The following is a 20,742-nucleotide window of genomic DNA, read 5'->3' as shown; positions in this document are numbered from 1 at the left end:
ACAAAAATTAAAATAAATTATTTACTTAAATATATACTGTTCAAGGAGTATAGTTCTATGAATTGTTTGTCTCAAGAGATACCTGTATGGCAGATTTCAATAGTAATAAAATTGTTAGCTTTCCAACACGTAATTTTGTTTTTAGTAATTTCATTTTTAATAATTGTTTTAAAAAAAATTGATATCTGTGTGTCTGAGGGAACATGTTAAATTTTACTTCGATTTTATGAATCTCGCTGCTACTATATATTTTTAACAAATACAGTATTTATATATGAGAATTTGTAGATTACAAATATCCCTACATATTTTCAACAAATGCAATACTTGTATATGAGAATTTCTAGATTATGAATATACACAAGGTGTCCCAAAAGGGCAACTATGTTGTCAATTATATGTTATGTTATATTGCTGTAACACCACACAGTTTGATTGTCGGACTCAACTTCCCATGTAAAACTTGTTTGTCATGGTCAGAAAAGACAGCAAAGTTTGTATATGACATTTTAGGATACTCTATATCAAAGCTGGAACAAGGGTGAGAAATGATGTCTAGGAGGAATGCAAATCAGCCACGAAATTTTTGAAATATGTTCCCAAAATAAATTATGATAGTTAATTTTCAATCTCTAAATATATTAAGAGTACCATTTTAAAAAAATTGAAATCAATTTAAAAAAAGGGTGTTATATTCTTGAGCATTTGCAGAACTTGTGTAATTTTCATTAAACAACTAACAAAATGAAATTCAAAATTTAATTAATTATTAACAATTTAATTTATCTAAAATGAGATAAAAAATCATTTTCAGTATTATTCTGTTATCAGGACCGGATCCAGAAATGTATGTGTTCATGTATATATGTAAGCATGAAGGTATGTGTGTGTATACATTTACACATACATGCACATACATTCACACATTTCTGAATCCGGTTCTAACAGAACACTATCTCATTATCACACGTTTTATATTATTTTCAATTCATTGTTGTTAATCTTCGTAGTCTCTTTAAGCAGATCAATTTAAAATTTTATGAGTCTTCATGGAATTTAATACTGAAAGGAAAAGAAGATTTACAATATCTGAAAGAAAACGATTTGCGATCAAAAACTCAAAATATACATTAGGCTGCATGTTTAATAAAGGTATTAACCTGATAGTAAACAGGTTTGGCATGAGTGTTTTTCTTGTTTTCCTCTTGAGAAACGTAAATACCAGTCTGTTTCCTTCAGAAAGTTCTCTACATAGATATCTTTCTCCTTGGGCAAAAGGCCCTCTTACAAACGTCACGCTGAATCAAACAAGCATAATAGGACTCTAGGTTTCTTTTCAGAAAATGAGTAATATATTCTTGAAAATGTGAAAATTTAAATTAAAGGTGAATATGTTAATAGGATAGGAAGACAAGTTAAATAGAAATGTTAATGAACGAGATTTAAAATAAATTGATAAAAGAGCTAATTTTTCAGAAAAAAATTATTTCATAGTAGAAATGAAAGAGATGATAGATGATGAAATTAAAGAAATCTCACAATAAAATAAAGATAAAATAATTATAAGACATATCTTCCAATTTCCAGTTACTAACTAGCAAGAAATTAATATTACTGAATATAAGAATTTTAAAGGATAGATTAGGTATGCAAGATGAAGTCTGGCAAAAACCCACAGGCCTATATGCCCAAGGAGAGTCATGTTTAGGTATTTTAAAAAGGACTAGCTTCTAAATTAGCATTTAAATGTATAAACACTGCAAATATTATATCAAAAATAGCTAGTTTTACAAACCATGCTATTTCATTAATTCTGGCAGATGAAGCAAAATCAGACCTTTTAGAGATAATTCAGGAATACAGTTTCCTTCCTCCTTTCTCAATAGCACGACAGCTCAAGAAACTTTTTCCAGGCCAATCTTAGGAATACAATTAAGGGCAATCAAATCTGAATTCAGATTTTTACATTGCCAGTTACTACTGTTAAGGAAAAAGAAGCTTCAGAAAACTTCAAATTAAAGATATGCAGTCCCCCTCCAAAAAAATATGCAAAAGAATGCCATAAAATGACAATGGAATCTCAAAAACAATGGAATTTTCCTAAATGATGCAATAGTTTTAACTCCATTGTTAACAACTGTCACAAGATCTTTGAAACAAAGGTAACTACAGTTATGACACAATGTGTTTAACATATCAATTATATTGTAGAATCATTACGATTTTTTAAAGGAGATGTGAAAAATGAGCAATGCGATCAGGATGCGAACCTGGACCTCTTGAATACGCATTGAGTGTGCTGTTACACCCCGAAGGCATGCTGAAAGGAGGGAGAAAATACTTTATATACTCCCCTTTTCAAAGGCCAACTGGGGATTAGGGGCCCCATTTACCAAATCCTGGGAGTAAAGAATCATCATTCACCACCTTTTAGTAATGCTGCCAGGGAGAAAATATATATCACTACTCTCAGGAACTTTCGTGTATAAAAAGGAAGGATTCTTACAAACAATATCATATAAATTTAGATTCTTATTTAGTCTTCCATTCAGATATTTGTAATCATATTTGACCTAGGAAAAATAAGCACAATTTATGAACTGTTAAAAAAAAAGTCTACCTGTTGCATCTCCGTGGCAAGTTGTAACCATCAAGACCAGGCTTAATTTTAATCTTGGGAACTATTTCCTTGCAAGAGCGACACTGAATACTAATGCATGTAGCTTTAGCTTGCACATTTGTTGCAGCAATAATTATACCTGGTATTTTCACCAATTTTGAAATATGATCTGACTGTAAAATTATAAAATTCATTATAAGTATATATATATAAAATGATACAGCTTGAATTTTGGAGTTGATTCACATACAAATCGAATTTACAAAAATTTAAAAACTTACTTATGAAACAAAAATGATAGTAAATTAAAAGTTCAGATGTAACATAAGCATAAATAACAGCAGCTTTTCAGCCAATCAAATTATAATAAAAAAAAAAAAAAAACTTTATGAAGGATGAATATTTTGACACACAGTGAAAAAGAAGAATGGAGCAAAAATTTCTGAGAACCAATGTACAGAAAATATCAGATTATACTTCAATGAACAAGTGGATTAAATGCCAATATCAAGAATCATGGAAGCAATTATTACTTGCTTATAAGTTTCAGCGGAGCTCTATTTTAGAAGACACAAATTTAACATTTATCCTATTTCACTTTTTTGCCTCCTGTCACTCATAAAATATTCAATCTGATTAAGTAATATTTAAACCAATTTGTAAACAATCAATTTCTTTGCAATATATTAAGCAAAAATATTTTTATGCTGTGGAAATAAGTTCATAAAGGGTAGTGGGTTAAAATCTAAAAAGTTCTTTATGATTATCTTGTGCCCTTCCCCGAAAAGTATTCACGAGGCAATGCACAATGCTGCCAAATTACAACTCATCTGGCAACTCGTGAAATTGTTAATATGTATTTATATAGCTAGCCAGCTATGCACATGTGCCCTCTAAATTCAAGTCATTTTTCTGGTTGGTGTTCTTTTTTTAAGAGAGGGAATTAAGTAAACTTGTTGTAACAAGTAAACTTTATTGTAACAAATCTGAATGGGACTGAAGAGTTTACTGGCTGATGAAAAAGAAACAACTGCATTGCAGAAAATATGGCATTTTGCTTAACAGAAGAGAATGCAAAAACCTGTATTTCATGAAGTTACACTTCTTAAATCGAATTGTATGGAAACATAATATGAAAAAGAGCAAGCAAAATGTTAGAATATAGGATACTGAATTTGCGGAATTTTCAAATTTGTTTTAAGTAGATCATTATGCACAAGGAGAGAACAGTGCAAAAATTTACTTGATTTCTTGAAAAAAAGGTGTTTTGTTATGCATGTTTCTTGCTTTTTAAAATTTATTGATTGATTCTCTTTTACAGAATTCTTAGTAAGTTGACATTTTGAAAATGACTGTTGCTTTTCACACTGGCGACTTTCCAGGAAGGGGGTTGAAGATAATTAGAAAGTACATTTAAAATTTTTATTATACAGTATAAAGTCCGTAATCTGGATATCCATTATCCGGAATGATCAATAATCCGGACCTCAAAGCCACAAACTTTACGCATGCGTGTAGAGAATACATTACGCGCATATGCTTTACAAATGCGCACATTGAAAGAAATGTTTAATGAAGTAAACAAATAAATATTAAGCCTTTTATTTTTGTAAAATTTGATACCCTTTAGATCATAATTTCTTTTTGTTTCATAAATTATGGTTTCATATTTTTAATAGTATAATTTCTGCATGCTATTTTACCAGATTTAAATTGATGATCTATAATCCGGAAAAACCCCTAATCTGGAATCGCCGAAGTCTTGACAAGTCCGGATTACGAACTTTATACTGTATTATTAAAATAATTAACACATCTTGCATTTTTAATAGTTCTGTGATAATACTTTATATTATTAAAATTTTGTTAATTTACACAAAATTACAAATTTTTTCAAATATTTGTGAATATTTCTTCTGAAAATAAGCATAGTACAAAGTACAAGGTCCAGACTCATCGGGATTTTGGCAATTCCACATTTGGGATTTTTGTAGATACAATATAAAGTCAGAGATTCGGACCTCAAAGCCACAAACTTTTTTTTTTTTTTTTTTTTTTGTATGCTTTTGATTTTTCCTTCCATAATAAAACAGGTGAAGATTTTCACTTAAAAATTCCAATTCTTAATTTCACATAGGGGTACTTTTCCGTTTTGCCGGCGCAGGCGCCAGTAGTGGTACAACTGATGCCAAACGGAATATCCTCTTTGGTAACCTTTTACGCCTCATTTTCAAAACTGGCATAAAATTACATAGAATTTTTACCAGATAGCTCAATTTTATGCCCCAAGGCCATTCGCACCCGGAAAACGGAAAAGTACCGTTTTTAATCTAAGGAGCACCAATAATATCATAAAACAAATACCCTAAATGCGTCATTTTTAGATTTTATATGATAATAAATAAGTTCTTTGATAAGGTCATCCATAAAATTAAAAATTATGTGCAGACTGAAATGATCATTCTGATATCTAAAGCAAATTAAGGATTTCTTAATTCTGGCAAAATGTGTATGTAAAAAATGAAAACAGAACAATAGGTACTTTCTAATAGGTTCTATGTACATAAAATTACATAGAATTTTTACAAGATAGCTAAATTTTATGCCCTAAGACCATTCATGGTAATTAAGTCAATTAGGATGCAATCACACCGCCCACCCGAAGGCAAAAATATAGAAAAGGCAAAGTCAAGGGTTAAATTCATCAATTCTAAAGAGAATGCACTAGCGAAGTAAACACTGCAGTTTTACATAATTTCTGAATAAGCTATTAAGACGAATTGAAATATTTCTAGCATTTTAAACTTGTATTCCAAATTAAGATTTAACTTGAATTAATGTAGATAATTACTGAGAGAATTAGATTTTTGTAGCGTAGTTTACGTGAGATCAGGGGATCAAGTGATATGAACCGGCGAATCAGGATATTGAACCATGAAAGTATAGTAAATTAAATGTCTTTTTACAAACTTATTGTCTTTATTTATTGGCTTTTTATAAAATTTTAAACAATATTAAAATGTATATGCCTTCAAAATAAAAAATTCTTAGAATTAACATTTGTTAACATTTTTAATGTTTATACTGTATCGTGTCTCCAATAAAATCTACTTGGCAAGATTTGCGCCAGCGAAACGGAAAAGTACCCACTTAGGCACTAAATAAAATACCTTGTTATGAAAAAAAATCACATAAGCTTAAATTTGTGAGATTAATAATTTGGCTCCGTAGCTGAGTATATCTACTTGGCATACATCTCAAATGGAAACATTCACCTATTTTATATCTCTGACCCCGACATCACAAGGCATTATTTATTATATTTTGCTTTCATCACCGCATGTTCATCAATATATGACAACTTCAGTAATAACTCATGCAGTGATGTCTAAACTTTTTTTTATATTAGTAATTGAATAACAAGAGTATGGCAACTTTTAATGCTAACATTACGCTTGGCGATGATTATAGATTTTTAAATGCTGCTCTAAGAAATGTTGATAGGAGGAAAAATTCAACAAAAATTTCCTTTCATATGCTAAAAATAGATTTTGATAATGAAACTCATAATTCAAAAGATTACATTTAATGCTATTTTAATTAAGAATAACTGTTATGTTATTCACCATAAACCCAGAAGTGGCGGCAGAATATAGCTGCACTGAGCGGCAAAATTAAGAGATAAGAGGTTTTTATAATTCAGGGAAAGCACTGGGATCCAGAGTGTAGGCGAAAATTTAGAACTTAGGAAGGTGCTTTGTAGCAGAATTTAGGACCCGCAGAGACTGCACCGGGCAATATCTACCCTAGGTAAAGACTAAAGTATATGTGGGAGTTTATTTATTCAGGACTCAGATTAGTTTTAAGCATGTGCAAGAAATAAACATAAGTATAGTAAAAAACTAAACTAATACAATTCAGGCTTAATTCAGTACGCAATAGGAGCAAGACGAAATTTAGCGGAACAACTTGGCTTTCGTCGCCAATCTTGTGATACACAGCCAATAATGCATAACAGACGCTATTAAGCTAGGCTAAAATTATCTTTACTGATTCTAAAGCATTTCAGTTAATGCAGCAGATTACGTTGCTCCTTAATCTTCTAATTTGATAAAGCTTATTATTTTTTGCAGACTGTTATTATTAGAGCAATTTTATAAAAATTAAGCTTGAATTTTCAATTATGTCGAAAAGAGTTTCCAATTCTGGAGCTGCCAAAGGATCTACAAAGCGAAAGCGTGTTTCGATGTCCATTAAACAAAAAATGGAATTGCTGCAAAAAAATGGATAAAGGCATATTTGTCTCAAAATTATGCGAGGAGTATGGCATTGGAAAGTCAACTGTATATAAGAAAAAAGAAAAAGGTACTTTTGAATTTTTTGTGGATTCCAACACCCCACTTGCAATAAATAACAGAAAAAGTGTTTGTTATGCCATAAGTGATGATCATGACAAGGAGATGATTGAATGGATCAGACAGCATTGCAGCGAGGGTGTACTATTGACGGGTCCATTGCTAATGGCTCAAGCCAAAATATTTCATAAAGAAATGAACTTAAACACGAGTGCACATATTCGAAAGGTTGGTTAACCAAACTTAAAAATCACCATGTTAATTTCAAGTGATACTGAAGCTGCTGAACAATTTGCAGATGAATTCATTGAACTTGTTACTAATGAACAATTATCTCCAGAACAAATTTACAATGCTCATGAAACTGGTCTTTTCTGGCAATATGTACCGCGAAATACCTTGGAAACCTCTATAGAAAAGGCTCTAACTGGTGTCAAAGATTCCAAAGCAATACTAACAATTTTAGTGTGCACAAATGCTGGAGGATCGCACAAGTGCAAACTTTTCGTAATCAGAAAAAATGCACGACCTTGAGCATTTAAAGGAGTAATTATTTTCCCCATCATATATCGTGCAAATAAAAAAGCATGGATGACAGAAGCGTTAAAGAATGATTGGTTTGAAAATCTTTTATACCTGAGGCTCCGCAACATTTGAATTCGGTTGGTTTACCTGATGACTCAAAAATAGTGCTGATAGTAGATAACTGTTCGGCTCATACTTAGCTTAAAGTTTTAGTGAAAGATAATGTATCCGTATCATTCTTCCTTCCCAATTGTACGTCTGTCATTTAGCCTATGGATATAGTATTAGTGCGCCCGCTGAAATGCAAATATAAAGTAGCATTTTTAAAATCCATGTTAAATTTCTTGAATAATGGCAAGTCTATTTAAGAATTTTTTAAATATTTTAGCATAAAATCTGCTGTGCCGAACAAAGCAAAATTGTACGAGGATATGTCTCCAGATATGTTAAAAAATACTTGGCATAATTTATGGCCAGCTTTCCATATTTCATGGTGAGGACGATGAAGATGATAGCCGCGAATTTGAAGGTTTTCAGATATCGCAAACTATTTGGTTAGGTAAAAAGGTGAAATTTTCCAGTTATTGGATTTTGTTTTGGAAAGAAATGTTTAATAAACTAAACAAATAAATATTAAGCTTTTTTTTTTTTTTTTTTTTTTTGTAAAATTTGATTCCCCTTAGATCATAATTGCTCTTTATTTCATAAATTATGGTTTCATATTTTTAACTGTATAATTTCTGCATGCCATCTTACCAGATTTAAATTGATGATCTATAATCTGGAAAAAACACAAATCCAGAATCCCTGAAGTCCCAAAGAGTCCGGATTTCGGACTTTGCACTGTATTAGATTATCAGTTTAAATCTAGTAAGATGACATGTAGAAATTATAAAATTAAAAATGTAAAATAGTGGTTTATGAAATAATGAAGCATTTATGACCTTAAATGATTCAAAATTTATAAAAGAAAGCTCAATATTTATTTATTTACTTTATTAAAATTTTCTTTAAATGCAAGTTGTTTATGTTGCTTCATTTTCTATGCTAATACTTTCTCTTTAATTCTGTGGATAACTAATTTCTTGTTCACTTACAAAGTTCCGTTGTTCAAGTCCTATGATTGCCATGTCAAAAGGTCCAACTAAATTATCAATTGAAAAATTTTTTTCCTCAGCAATCTCTGTCACTTTCATCACTATCAATAGTGATATTTTTCATATTTAGAATTATACCACAGATTAGTTCATTGATAACTGAGGCATTGTCATTGCAATGAAAACCTTCTCTTACATCCTCCCAATTTATTATCACTTCTCCACATTTCTTCCCGAAGTCTATTAATCAGAAAATTTTGCCTTTTGTTCGCAGTATCCGAAAACTTTCAAATTCATGATTATCATCATCCTCCTCCACATCATGAAATATGGTAGCTAGCCATAAATTATGCCGAGCATTTTTTAACATATCTGCAAACACATCCTCCCATGACCTTATTATTGTAAAAAAATCAAATGAGCAGGTGCAAAACGTGCAAAAAAGACTTTCTAAATGGCTTCAGAGGTTCAGAATTTGACTATTCTGGATATTAGACATTCGGATTTCGGACTTTGTATTGTATCTAATACACAGAAAGCTTTACCAGAATTTACCATACTTGGATAAACTGTAACATGTTCTAAATTTATATGATTAATAGTTTTAAAATATATAAAATAGTTCTTTTTTTATCTGACTGCTTTGTTAACCAGTGAAATTAAAATAATTAATGAAAATAAACAGCCTTTAAAAAAGAGAAAAATGATGATATAAAATAAACAATAAAAAAGACATAAATTAAATTTTTGCATGCAGACAGAAAATGTTATTCAGTGTTAAAAACTGGTGATTTAAAAATTCTGTATATCTATTTATAAACACAATAATTAAATGAACATTTTATTCATTTCAGTACTGTTCTGTAGATAGGACCGGGTGCAGAAATGTATGTATGTACACTGCTAAAAAAAGGGGGGGACAGTTCTATACCTCTCGTTCTATTGAGCCGATTCACAAAATTCAAATTGTGTTCTTTATGCCCAAAAGCGCGAATTAGGATATATATTAGATTTATATATAACACTATTACAACATAGATATTTTGACACAAAATCGGACTTTTTCTGAAATAACATACTTTTTTTTTTTTTTTTTTTTTTTTTACATATTTCGTTTCTACGACTCAAATTATGCCTAGATACTAAATTTTGTAAAATTTGGTGTGAAATTCAACAGTTTATGTTGGTACTTTTTTTTCAGTTGCGACAAGAATAGTTCGCTCAGCGAACTTCTTAATATATGACAACCTATTTTCCTTTCCCATTCTACCTCGTGCGTGAGGTGCTGAAAAGTCACGATCATTCCTTAATTTAAGTATTTTTTTCTTTTTCAAATTTCATTTTAATTGTTGCATGGTTTCTTTCGAATAACTGTTTTAAAAATTTCTATTTACTCATTCGAACTGCGGAGTTTAAATCAAAGGTGCATCGTTTATTTTTTCAAATAGTTTTCTTTATAGTATATTTTTAGTTACTATTTTAGTAATTTTTAAATTTTTAGACTTTATTTTAATTGTTTGTGTTGCATTGTCACTTCAGATAATTACTTCAGAAACTTCAGAAAATTATTAAAATTTTCTATTTATTAATTCGAACTGAGCATTTTAAATATATTTATTAATACAAATTTTCCAGAATATGATTTTACTTATTTGAATTGCGTTTCTTTTGGGAAAAATACTCTGTAACCCAGACTACGATGCATTTAAAAACTGCATATATTAAAAGAGAAAATACAATAAAGCACAGTTAACATGCCTTTCAATGTTCTGTTCAGGAAAGATATATATACAGTCAAAAGTCGTTAATTCGGACACCCAAAATCCGGACCTCAAAGCTTCAAACTTTCTGCGCATGCGTCGCATTGACCTTTACGGCTGAGAATACGCTTGTGTGCGTGCGCAAAATACGTTTACGAGTGCACGCTTAATGTATAACGGACGGTATAAGATAAGCTAAAATTATTTAATTATCTATTTCAGTTAATGTTGCAGATTGCATTGTTCCTTAATCTTCGAATTGGATTCGGCTTATTATTTTTTGCAGACTGTTAGAGCAATTTTATAAAAGTAAGCTTGAACTTTCGATTATGTTAAATAGAATTTCTGATATATATTTATTAATATGTAAATGATCTACAAAGCGAAAGTATGTTTCAAAGTTCATTATACAAAAAATGGATAAAGGCATATCCTTTGTTTATCTAAACTTTAACGTTTGTTTATCTAAACTTTGTTTATCTTTAACGCTGCAGCTGTGCAATGAATTCGAAGTTGATGTGTCAGCAATATCCTTATCTTCAGGGCAGATGTTTTTATTTTATTTGGCTCATAATTCCTTATTAAATGTAGTATTTCATCTCGATGTACTCCATCTTTGATATGATTTAAATCAAATTCCTCGATGTACTCCATCTTTGATATGATTTAAATCAAATTCCTCGATGTACTCCATCTTTGATATGATTTAAATCAAATTTCTTGTCATTATAATTCGCTTCCGATAGCGAAGAAAGTGACAGTTTTGAAAACGAAAAAATTTCAATTGACAAATTAGTCGGTATTCTCGACACAGCAATTATAGGACTTGAACAGTGGAACTTTGTAACTGAACAAGAAATTATGTCTGTTTAAAGAATTAAAGAGAATGTATTATCACATAAAAAACGAAGCAAATTAAACAACTTACATTGAAAGAAATGTTTAATAAAGTAAACAAATAAATAGTATGCTTTTTTTTTTTTTTTTTTTTTTGTAAATTTTGATACCCTTTAGATCATAATTGCTCTTTATTTCATAAATTACGGTTTCATATTTTTAATTTTATAATTTCTGCATGCCACCTTACGAGATTTAAACTGATGATCTATAATCCAGAAAAACCGATAATCCGGAATGGCCAAAGTCCCAACGAGTCCGGATTAAAGACTTTTGGTTTCTTAAAATGTTATTCATATTTTAGTCAAATATTTTGTTTTTGAAATCGCAAGAATCAAATATCATAAGATTAAAAAGTTTCAAATTTGAAAAAAATACAAATACTAAATTTTACGCAAAAATGTTTTTTTTCTTCTCTTTTTCTTCAGGCATTCGGCTTCATTCATGCTCTTTTTCTTTAGGCATTCTGCAAGTATACTAAAAAGGATCCAACTTTTCGAAACATCTTGGTATTTCTGACAATCATTTTAAATAATGTTATCGCCTTCCATTTCACAAAGGCCCACAAAAGGCTGAGCGGTAAAGTCGCTGAACATTGGTAGTTCACTCCGGGGTTCCGTCTCTTCTTCGAAGCGTGTAATGTTGTTTTCTCTGTACATCATAACTTTCCATACATGACTTTCATAGTGGATGAATGTCAATGACTATTAATTAAAATTATAAGGAAATAAAGTATAATGGAAAAATAATAATATATCTGCTTATTCCTAACAGCAGGATAATTTGATAACATCTTATCCAGGCAGTCCACTCTCCCATTTTGTTGTTGTAATCTTTTACAATTATTGGTTTTTTTAAAGCTCTTTTCTGTGTTCCAACATCAATCATCAAGTTATTATGGACTGCAATCATCAAACGTATATCCTTCTTGTCTTTCCAATTCCCAACCTCATTTTTTCCCTTTTTCTGCTGAGTAGATGTTGAAGCCCTCTTCTCACTGTCTTGTATCTTATGTACAATGGCACGAATATTCATAAAACCCAGGGCAAATTCAATTAGAAATAGAATGCCTGATTAGTGCTACCCTCTAGGAGGTATTAGAACAAACAAAAATAAAAACTCAAACAAAGAAACATTTAGAAAGCGTTTTAAAATGTATAGAAGAATGCTTGAGGCATGTTACGGCCGCCCTGCGGAAGTTTCACTTGAACGTGCTATACGCGTTACGGATGACGAAGAGATTAAATGGTAATTTGCTTACTTCAAAGTTTCTTAAGGGTATAGAACATATTAAACCCATGTAACAAAAGATTAAGTTTGATTCTGACCCATATTTCGTTTAACAATATTGCATACAGCGATACTTCCCCCCCCCCGGTGGTGAGGTTTTGAACTTACTTTTTTTCACGGAAAATAAATTCCCATGACCTCCTTTATACGGTTACCAAGTTTGATAACATTTGATCCAGTAGTTTTCCTTTTATGACCATTTCAAAGTGGAATTTTAATTATAACCACCCTGTATATTATTAAATTTTAATTTGAAGCTATGCGTTATATATATATACCATGCGCAAGATTTTCGCTTTTATGGAAAAAATAAAGAATCAAAGCAAATATACTTAGGATAATGGACCAAAACTGAAAAAATTTCCCCTCCCTCCCAAAATAAAATATTGAAACTTCAACCTTGAATTTATTGGATTATCGAAATATTCAATTTGACTTCTCTTCTAACTCCTAGTTCCGACAACAATTCCGTCAAAAATTTCGAACTACTGAAGCTGATTTAAAAGGTTTAGTATATATTCAATGTATATTAATTAAGTAATCAGAGTGTAATAAAAATAGATTATAGAATTTACGCTGATGCAACTTTTTGTCTGAATGCACAACATGTAATGGAAGAGAAGGCTTGTACAGATCTGTTTTTGACATGCCTCTAAAAGTAGATGTCATACTCCTTTTGTCTCTTCAATGTCAAAAAACTTCCCTTTGAGAGGCAACTTTAGTGTTTGGGAAAGAAAAAAATCACAAGAAAACAAATTTGAAGAATATGCAGGACAATTGAGTACACATACTTATTTTCGGAATACAAGCGGTTCTCCGATTTGTTATTGAATAATGAAAAGATGCATAGTCATGCAATACAAAACATTTATAATAAGTTTTCTGACTGAATAACATAAGATTAAAAGTCATCTGCTTAATTCACAGCCATCTACAAGTCAACTACTCGGGCAATTGCAGAAACGTTTTGATCCTGAGCTTGTAAGACAAACCTAATATCACTGGATTTAAACACTTCTTTAATCTTCCAAGAACATTCCTTCTTTAGCTCATATTCCAAGAATATTAAGTGAATACAATTATTGCAAAAGAAATTGAATATTCATTTGTACTACGGCTTGGTAGTTTACCAACGAGTTAACAAAACTTAAATTCTGCTTTTTGCATCTAAGAATACAACAATATTTTAAATATTTACAAATAACATATTAAATTGCAGATTTAATTGTAGCCTCACCAGTTGCCTAGCATTTGAAGATTGTTAAATACTAATTGTTTGTTGCGAAGTTTAACCCAGGCTGCATGGTTGATTTTCTTAGTTTTCAAGGTTCTCTTTACAAAGGTTCTCTATGAAAGCATCTTAACCAAATAGCTCCCATGTTCTTTCATGTTCAAATAACCTAGTTTAAGCGCAATTTACTTGAAGTTACTAGCAAAACCTGAATACTCATTAAAAATCATGTAGCTTGCCAATTGGGAGTAACATGAAAGATACGGCGCCATTAATTGAACTTCTGTTACAGTACACTGTTTCTAAACTTAGATGGTCATTCCTTAATAAAGTATAATTGATTTGTAACTTCTACTAGAGCTGACGGTAAGAACTGAAGTGCAAATAAATAATATCATGTGCAATCTTGATTAATATAAAATTAGAAATATCTGCATACAAAAATATTTGCATTCAGACAGAAGGTTTTTTGAAATATTTGCAATTACTTTATAGGAAGGATTTATTAATAACCGTAATAATTATTATATTGCTGATGATTAGAATTCATTTCCTGACAATTACATTCTAAATTAGAATTTTAAGGATATAATGAAAATACCCTATGCATAAAAATACATTTTAGGATAAAAAATTAGTCGATTTTCTTATGTTTAAAAACTTCTTAAATTCATTTAATAAACATCGTACCCTCATTGTTAATTGAATCCAGAATGTTGGGTGTCATTTATATAATTATTCTTACTTGTCCACAGAACCTGCCAACTTATCCAGCCATTAAGTAGCTGCAGATCATTTCTACATAATCATTGAACTTCCATTAATTCGGTCTCTAGGGAATTGTATGTTTATATCATAATTTGACTTTTATAAAAATGATTATTCTAAATCTTATGTTTCTATAAAAATATACTGTGCTTTAAAAAAACGGATGATAGTATCAGCCCCTCTTTCAGCCACTTCATAAGCAACAGCTTGTTTAGAAATAAATTCAGTTAATGTTATAAAATATTTTCATAAAATTCAAATAAACATCAAACGAAAGTTCTCAGTTTTAGACAATTCGATTTAAACAAAGTTAAAGCAAAGTAGCAGACGATAAAACACCGAAGTTAAAAATTTACTCTTACAAATATTTTTTTAAAAAAAGGAAGAAAGAGAGAAATTTAAAAAGTTAAAAATTTAAATAATATCATCTATAATTTTTAAAAAAATAGCTTTTCATATAGTATTAATAAATATTTATTACGCATCATTGAGGGAAAAAATTTCATATAATTCATTCTCCGTAAAATTTTATTTGAAATTTAAGGTTAAAAATACTGTAGCAATTCAGTGTAACAAAAATCCATAAACCACATTCGGTGATATTATCGCTAAAAAAAAAAAAAAAAAAAAAAAGAATTAGAAAAAATTAAATTAGAAATTTTTAAATATAAAAATCCAATTTTTTGCAGGTATGCTTAGAAATACACCTACTTTAAGATGATGGTAAAACTTTTATAGGTTATAATTCAAAATTTTTTTGAAAAATTTATAAAAATTATTTAAAAATAGAAATTTAAAAAATAAAAGCACAAAAACTGGGTAAATTTTATTTGGAATGAACCTAAATTTCAAAATGTGAAAGGAAAAATCAAAAAAGTTTAATAAAAAAAAGAGAGATTAATAAATATTTGCCAAATTCAATTGAGGAGCTAAATTTTTTAGATCTAATATTTTAAAAACTACTCGTATGATTTTTACAAAACTTGGAATTCTGAAATAATTTGAGTCGTAGAATCGAAATATGGAAAAAAATTGGTATGTTATTTCAGAAAAAGTCTGATTTTGTGCTGAAATACCTACGTTTGAATAGTGCTATATATAAATCTAATATATATCCTAAGTTGCGCTTTCAAGACATGAAAAACGCAGTTTGAATTTTGTCAATTGGCCCAGTAGAAGGGGAGATATAGCACTGTCCCCCCTTTTTTTTTTGAGCAGTGTACATACGCATGCATCTGTGCACATACACATGTTCATACATACATACACTTCCGAATTCAGTCCTGATAACAGAATACCTTCATATCTTACAGACATTTAAAAGAAAAGTGTATAAAATAACATACTTTTAAATCTCTCATAAGAGTTGGGTTAGCATTAGAGCGTAAAGTAACTTGAATATCATGAACTTCTTCTTCTCCCTCAGGTCGTGGTTTTGTCACTTCATCAGCAACTTCTTTTGCAGCTTCTTCAAACTAAGTTAAAAAACATCTGCTTAATAAACAGTATTATAGCTGAGCAGTTAGTATGTACAATTATATATTTCTAAATACAGAATATTAGTATTCAAAACTATATATTTTGGTTAGTCTATATTTTAGGGTGCTCCTTGGATAATTGCCAGGTTGAATGTACCGAGTAGCTGAATGTTATGGAAACACTATTGTGATGCGATTGGTTATGCGATTGTGGTGAATTTGACAGATAGGAAAATATTTGTAGGGGCTTATTTATGTGTTAAGATGTTGGTTAGGATGTAAATTGCTTATTTTGTGCTTTACACAATAAAATGGCTATATGTGATAAGATAAATCTGAAGTTTTTGTATGATTTGGAATGAAAAAATAAAAAGGCATTGACTGATGTGTAAAAGAAGGTTTGCTTAGTAGTCATTATAAGTGTCCTGTTTGTAGAAAGGAAATGCATATGGTAAAATGTCAAGACGTTCAGATTGCTTTGAATGGGTTTGTCGCAAGAAAGGTTCATGCATGAAACGCCACTGACAGTCTGCCACTACGCAGGAGGTTTTTTACTCTTATTTTTGTTAATTTATGTGGCAATGGCAATATACAGATTCTAGTTCAGAAAACTTTTTAAAGTTTTTGGATGATATTCAGACAATTTTGTACTAAATCTAATTTTGTGCCACAGACTCAAGACACAAAATTTTCTAAATAAGGTAAGCCAATATTTCCTTTTTGTAGTGCATAGATGAGATGACATGCATTTCCTTTTTTATGTTATTTCATTGTTTGATTTAAAATGCAGTTTATTGAGATTGTATATTTTTTGTTTTAATTATAATTCGGATGCCATTTTACTAGGCAGGCCATTAGACTTAACCAGGAATGGCACCAAAAATTCGCCAAGGGGTACCCTGAAATACACTCATGTCCATAAATTAAGGATAATGCAAAATCAGGCAAAGGAAGAGTTAGAAGCAAAGCAAATTTGACTTATTTGTAAAGCTTATTTATTAAACAAAAGGTAAAGAGCAAAAAAAGATGCTATATGTTTGATAGATATTATTAAAATAATTAGCAATTTTTTCTCCCTGGAGCAAATTACAAAAAAAAAAAAACCCTATTTACAAAAAACCAATATTACATGGTTGGTATGATTGTTAATACATTGTATGTCTCCCAGACGATGCAATACAGTCCGTACAACACCTAGGCATGCTGAGTATCAAATTATCGATCTGATTTTGATGGATATTACACCACTCAAAAAGTAATGCTCTCCGAAGTTCCGGTAGGAGGAGTTTGACGGGCTGCAACTCGCCGGCCAAGCATGTCCCACACGTGCTCTACTGGATTCAAGTCCGGTGAGAATGCTGGCCAGTCCATACGGGTGATATCCTCCGACTGAAGGCATTCACTTACGATGTTTCTACGGTGAGGACGGGCGTTGTCATCCATAAACACAAATTGTGCGCCCATGGCGCCCCGAAATAAATGTACATGTTGTTCCAGAATGACGTCCCAATAGATTTGACTTGTCATGGTTCCAATTTGAACATGCAGGTCAGTTTTGGAACCCAGAATAATTCCACCCCAAAAGAGCACTCCTGCACCACCGTAGCGGTGTCGTTCAATGTTTTCTAGGTGATAACGGGTACCTGGAGCTCTCCATATGAAAGACCGGTGAGAATCAGACTGCAAGCTAAACCTGGACTCATTGGAAAACAATACACAAGCCTACTGTTACGGTGTCCACAATGCATGCTCTCTTCTCCAGGCTAACCGCAGGCGACATTCAGTTACAGTAAGTGGAACGCATCTGACAGATCTACGAGCATATAGACCAATCTGCCCTAAGCGTCTGTACACGGTCTGCCTTGAAATTGTCGTACCAGTGGCTGAAGAGAGCTGGCGATAGATCTGAGGCTATGCTCCGCCTGTTTCTGTTGGCAGTAACTGCCAAATACCAGTCCTCATTCGGCGGCGTAACTCTGTGGTGACTTGTGCTGTAACATCTACTCACATTACCATCATCTTGGAATCGTTGCCAAAGCCTGGAGATGACACTCTGGACAATTCCAAGTTCGTCTGATACTTCCAGTTGGGTACGCTCACATTCCAGACGGCCGATAATTCTTCCACGTAAAAAATCATCCAAATGCGTCCTTTGTGTCATAACTATTCGGTTATTGCACTGAAATGCTTATAAAACGTCTGCGAACAATTTTACTTCTTTGCCTGTATTCCTTATGCATCACTCTCGTCATTGTGACGTACCATTGGTGTCATCTGGTTACTTCCTGAAATTTGCATATGATTCTTGAAGATGTGTGTAGTGATTTTACAGGTGATATATTTATTTTAGAGTTTGATTTCCGCGTGACTCCGAATTATCCTTAATTTATGGACATGATTGTATATTTTTACCTATATTGGTATGCAGACAGAATATTGGTATGTAGAGTTATATATTTCTAAATACAGAATATTAGAAAGCAGAGTTATATATTTCTAAAGACAGAATATTAGTAAGCAGAGTTATATATTTCTAAAGACAGAATATTAGATATAACAAATAATTCTCTGTATTTAGAATTATTTAGAACACAGTGTTAATGATTTAAATTAGATTATTAAAATCAATGATTAAATAAAATTTGTTTAAAATATTTTAAACCAACCATGTTAGCGTAATGCAAGAGAGTGAATTACTCCAATGTCCATATATTTTCAAGCCTAATATTAAGGTGACTTTGGAAGTTACTAATGTACAATTTATATTATCTCCATTTATAAATAATTATATAAATTATGAATTCAAGTGATTTTTATATTACCTAATTAAAGGTTTAATTACTGTGAAAACCTTTAGTGCATAGTAATCATTTATTAAATTTATATAGTTTAAATTTTTTTCATTCCCTCCCCTCCAACTCTAATTTAGAATATTCTGTATAATATCAAAGTATAGAAAATAGTTAAGTCACAAATTAAATCTATTACCAACGGTAAATACTCTGTTGGCTGCTTGTTCAGTTTCTCTCCCAAAACTTCATCGAAACTGGCTAAATCTTCTAAAGATACTTCTATCCAATACTGTCTTAAATTGTAATGCTGTTTCAGTTGGTCTCTAAAAATACAAAATAAAGATAACAGTTTAGAAAATAAGAAAGGTCTTGAAATATTTTTAAACTTATCAGGGTATATTATTATATTATTACTGATACTGCTATTTAACATACACAAGTCCACAAATTTTACTAAAATAAGAAACTACAGTAGTTGCATTCTAATGAAAATAGTTTTCATATTGCATTTCCATTTTACCTAGCATTCAAATACAATCTAATTTACTTAAATTTCATAATGCATATGCACAGATGATTAGGTTAAGAACTGAGGAAATATACATGAAAATATATTGTTATACTTTTCTTTCTTTCAAACTTTTACACTATTTCTGAAGTTAGCTGCTATTGACCATTTTAAAAACAATTCATCTTATCATGATGTAATATGATAAAATATGTTTTCTGTTGTTAATTTTTTAAATATACTGAAATAAATTAAAACTCTGTTTTTAATTTGTTTTATAAACTACACTAAAAAAAAAGCAAATGGCAATAAATATTAAAATTAATGCTACAAAGATTAAAAATTGAATTTTTAATCTGTATAATTTTAATATACCCCCTCTTTTCTGCACATTTTTACTTGAATGTATTATAAATTTTTTAGTTATTTCTTTGAACTCCTAATTTTTTACAAATTTAAATATTTTTGCTTTTTTTAAACTTTAAAATATTTTATTAACTTTTGTGAATAAAATATCTATTATAAAGAAGCATTAATTTAAAAATTAACATGAAAAATAAAAATTTTTAAGTTTTTTTGCTTTCAATTTCCTTTTTGGACATTTAGAAATGATCACTCGCTCTCTGTTGTTATAACAAAACTTCATTCATATATGGTGGGATGTGTGGACCTACAATTTTCACTGAGAATGGAATAGAAATACACATTAGCACTGCTAAAAAAATAACTTTAAGTAGTTTATTGTGAGACGCATTTATACCTTAGAAACAGCATTAAAAGCTGAAATTGTTCAGTGCAAATTTCCATTAAAATTTCACATGAAGCATTAGAACATGACAGCAAATTTGAGAATTTCAGATAAAACATATTTCTTGCATTTATGTTCTGAATTAGATTTATACTTAGAAAGAAGTCTAGGTCAAATTGACTAAGCCATGCCTGGTCTCTAAATAAAATCAAATAAGTAGAAAACAAACATCCCTCTCTAGCAAGTACAGCATCACCACAAAATCATCCCTTTGAAGAGTTTATCAAAGGTATACCGCTATCCTGCATAAGAAATCTTCACATATGATTGCATTATTTGGAAGCACTTCCGCAGAGAAGTGCTTCCAAATAATGCAATCATATGCCCTAATTTCAGTATATTAATACTAATTTATGTTTTTTAAATGAATTTTTATTTCCGTTATAAATGCTTCTGTGCCAACTTGAATTTAATACAAATTTATTTTTGTATATCACGTTTAACCGGTTAGTTTTACATCTACATGTGTATTATCTGTGAATTTTTACTACCATGTGCTTAATATATTGTTTTGCCTGCTAACTTCAATTTACATGCACTAAAAATCACATTTACAAAATATCACGTTTACGGTTCGGTTCATCGCGAGCTTGGCGAGTAAAAATGCAACGGC

General features: G+C 30.6%; 1 protein-coding gene across 1 annotated transcript in view; it reads right to left on the bottom strand.

Annotated features, from left to right (window-relative positions):
* The window catches only part of Mcm5 (Minichromosome maintenance 5), a 71,710-nt gene that overhangs the window by 50,202 nt on the left and 766 nt on the right, over positions 1-20,742 (bottom strand). Inside the window, exons 2-4 of the mRNA XM_085821421.1 lie at positions 19,010-19,136; positions 15,890-16,018; positions 2,621-2,793 (exon numbers count right to left, since the gene is read on the bottom strand). Coding sequence (XP_085677547.1) covers positions 2,621-2,793; positions 15,890-16,018; positions 19,010-19,136 — 429 coding nt within the window. The remainder of the gene's footprint in view (positions 1-2,620; positions 2,794-15,889; positions 16,019-19,009; positions 19,137-20,742) is intronic.

This window comes from Stegodyphus dumicola, chromosome 1 (genome assembly GCF_044657685.1).
Source record: "Stegodyphus dumicola isolate Sdum_Otavi_A_Nest chromosome 1, ASM4465768v1".
NCBI lineage: Eukaryota > Metazoa > Arthropoda > Arachnida > Araneae > Eresidae > Stegodyphus > Stegodyphus dumicola.
This window is presented reverse-complemented; position numbering and strand designations above follow the sequence as displayed.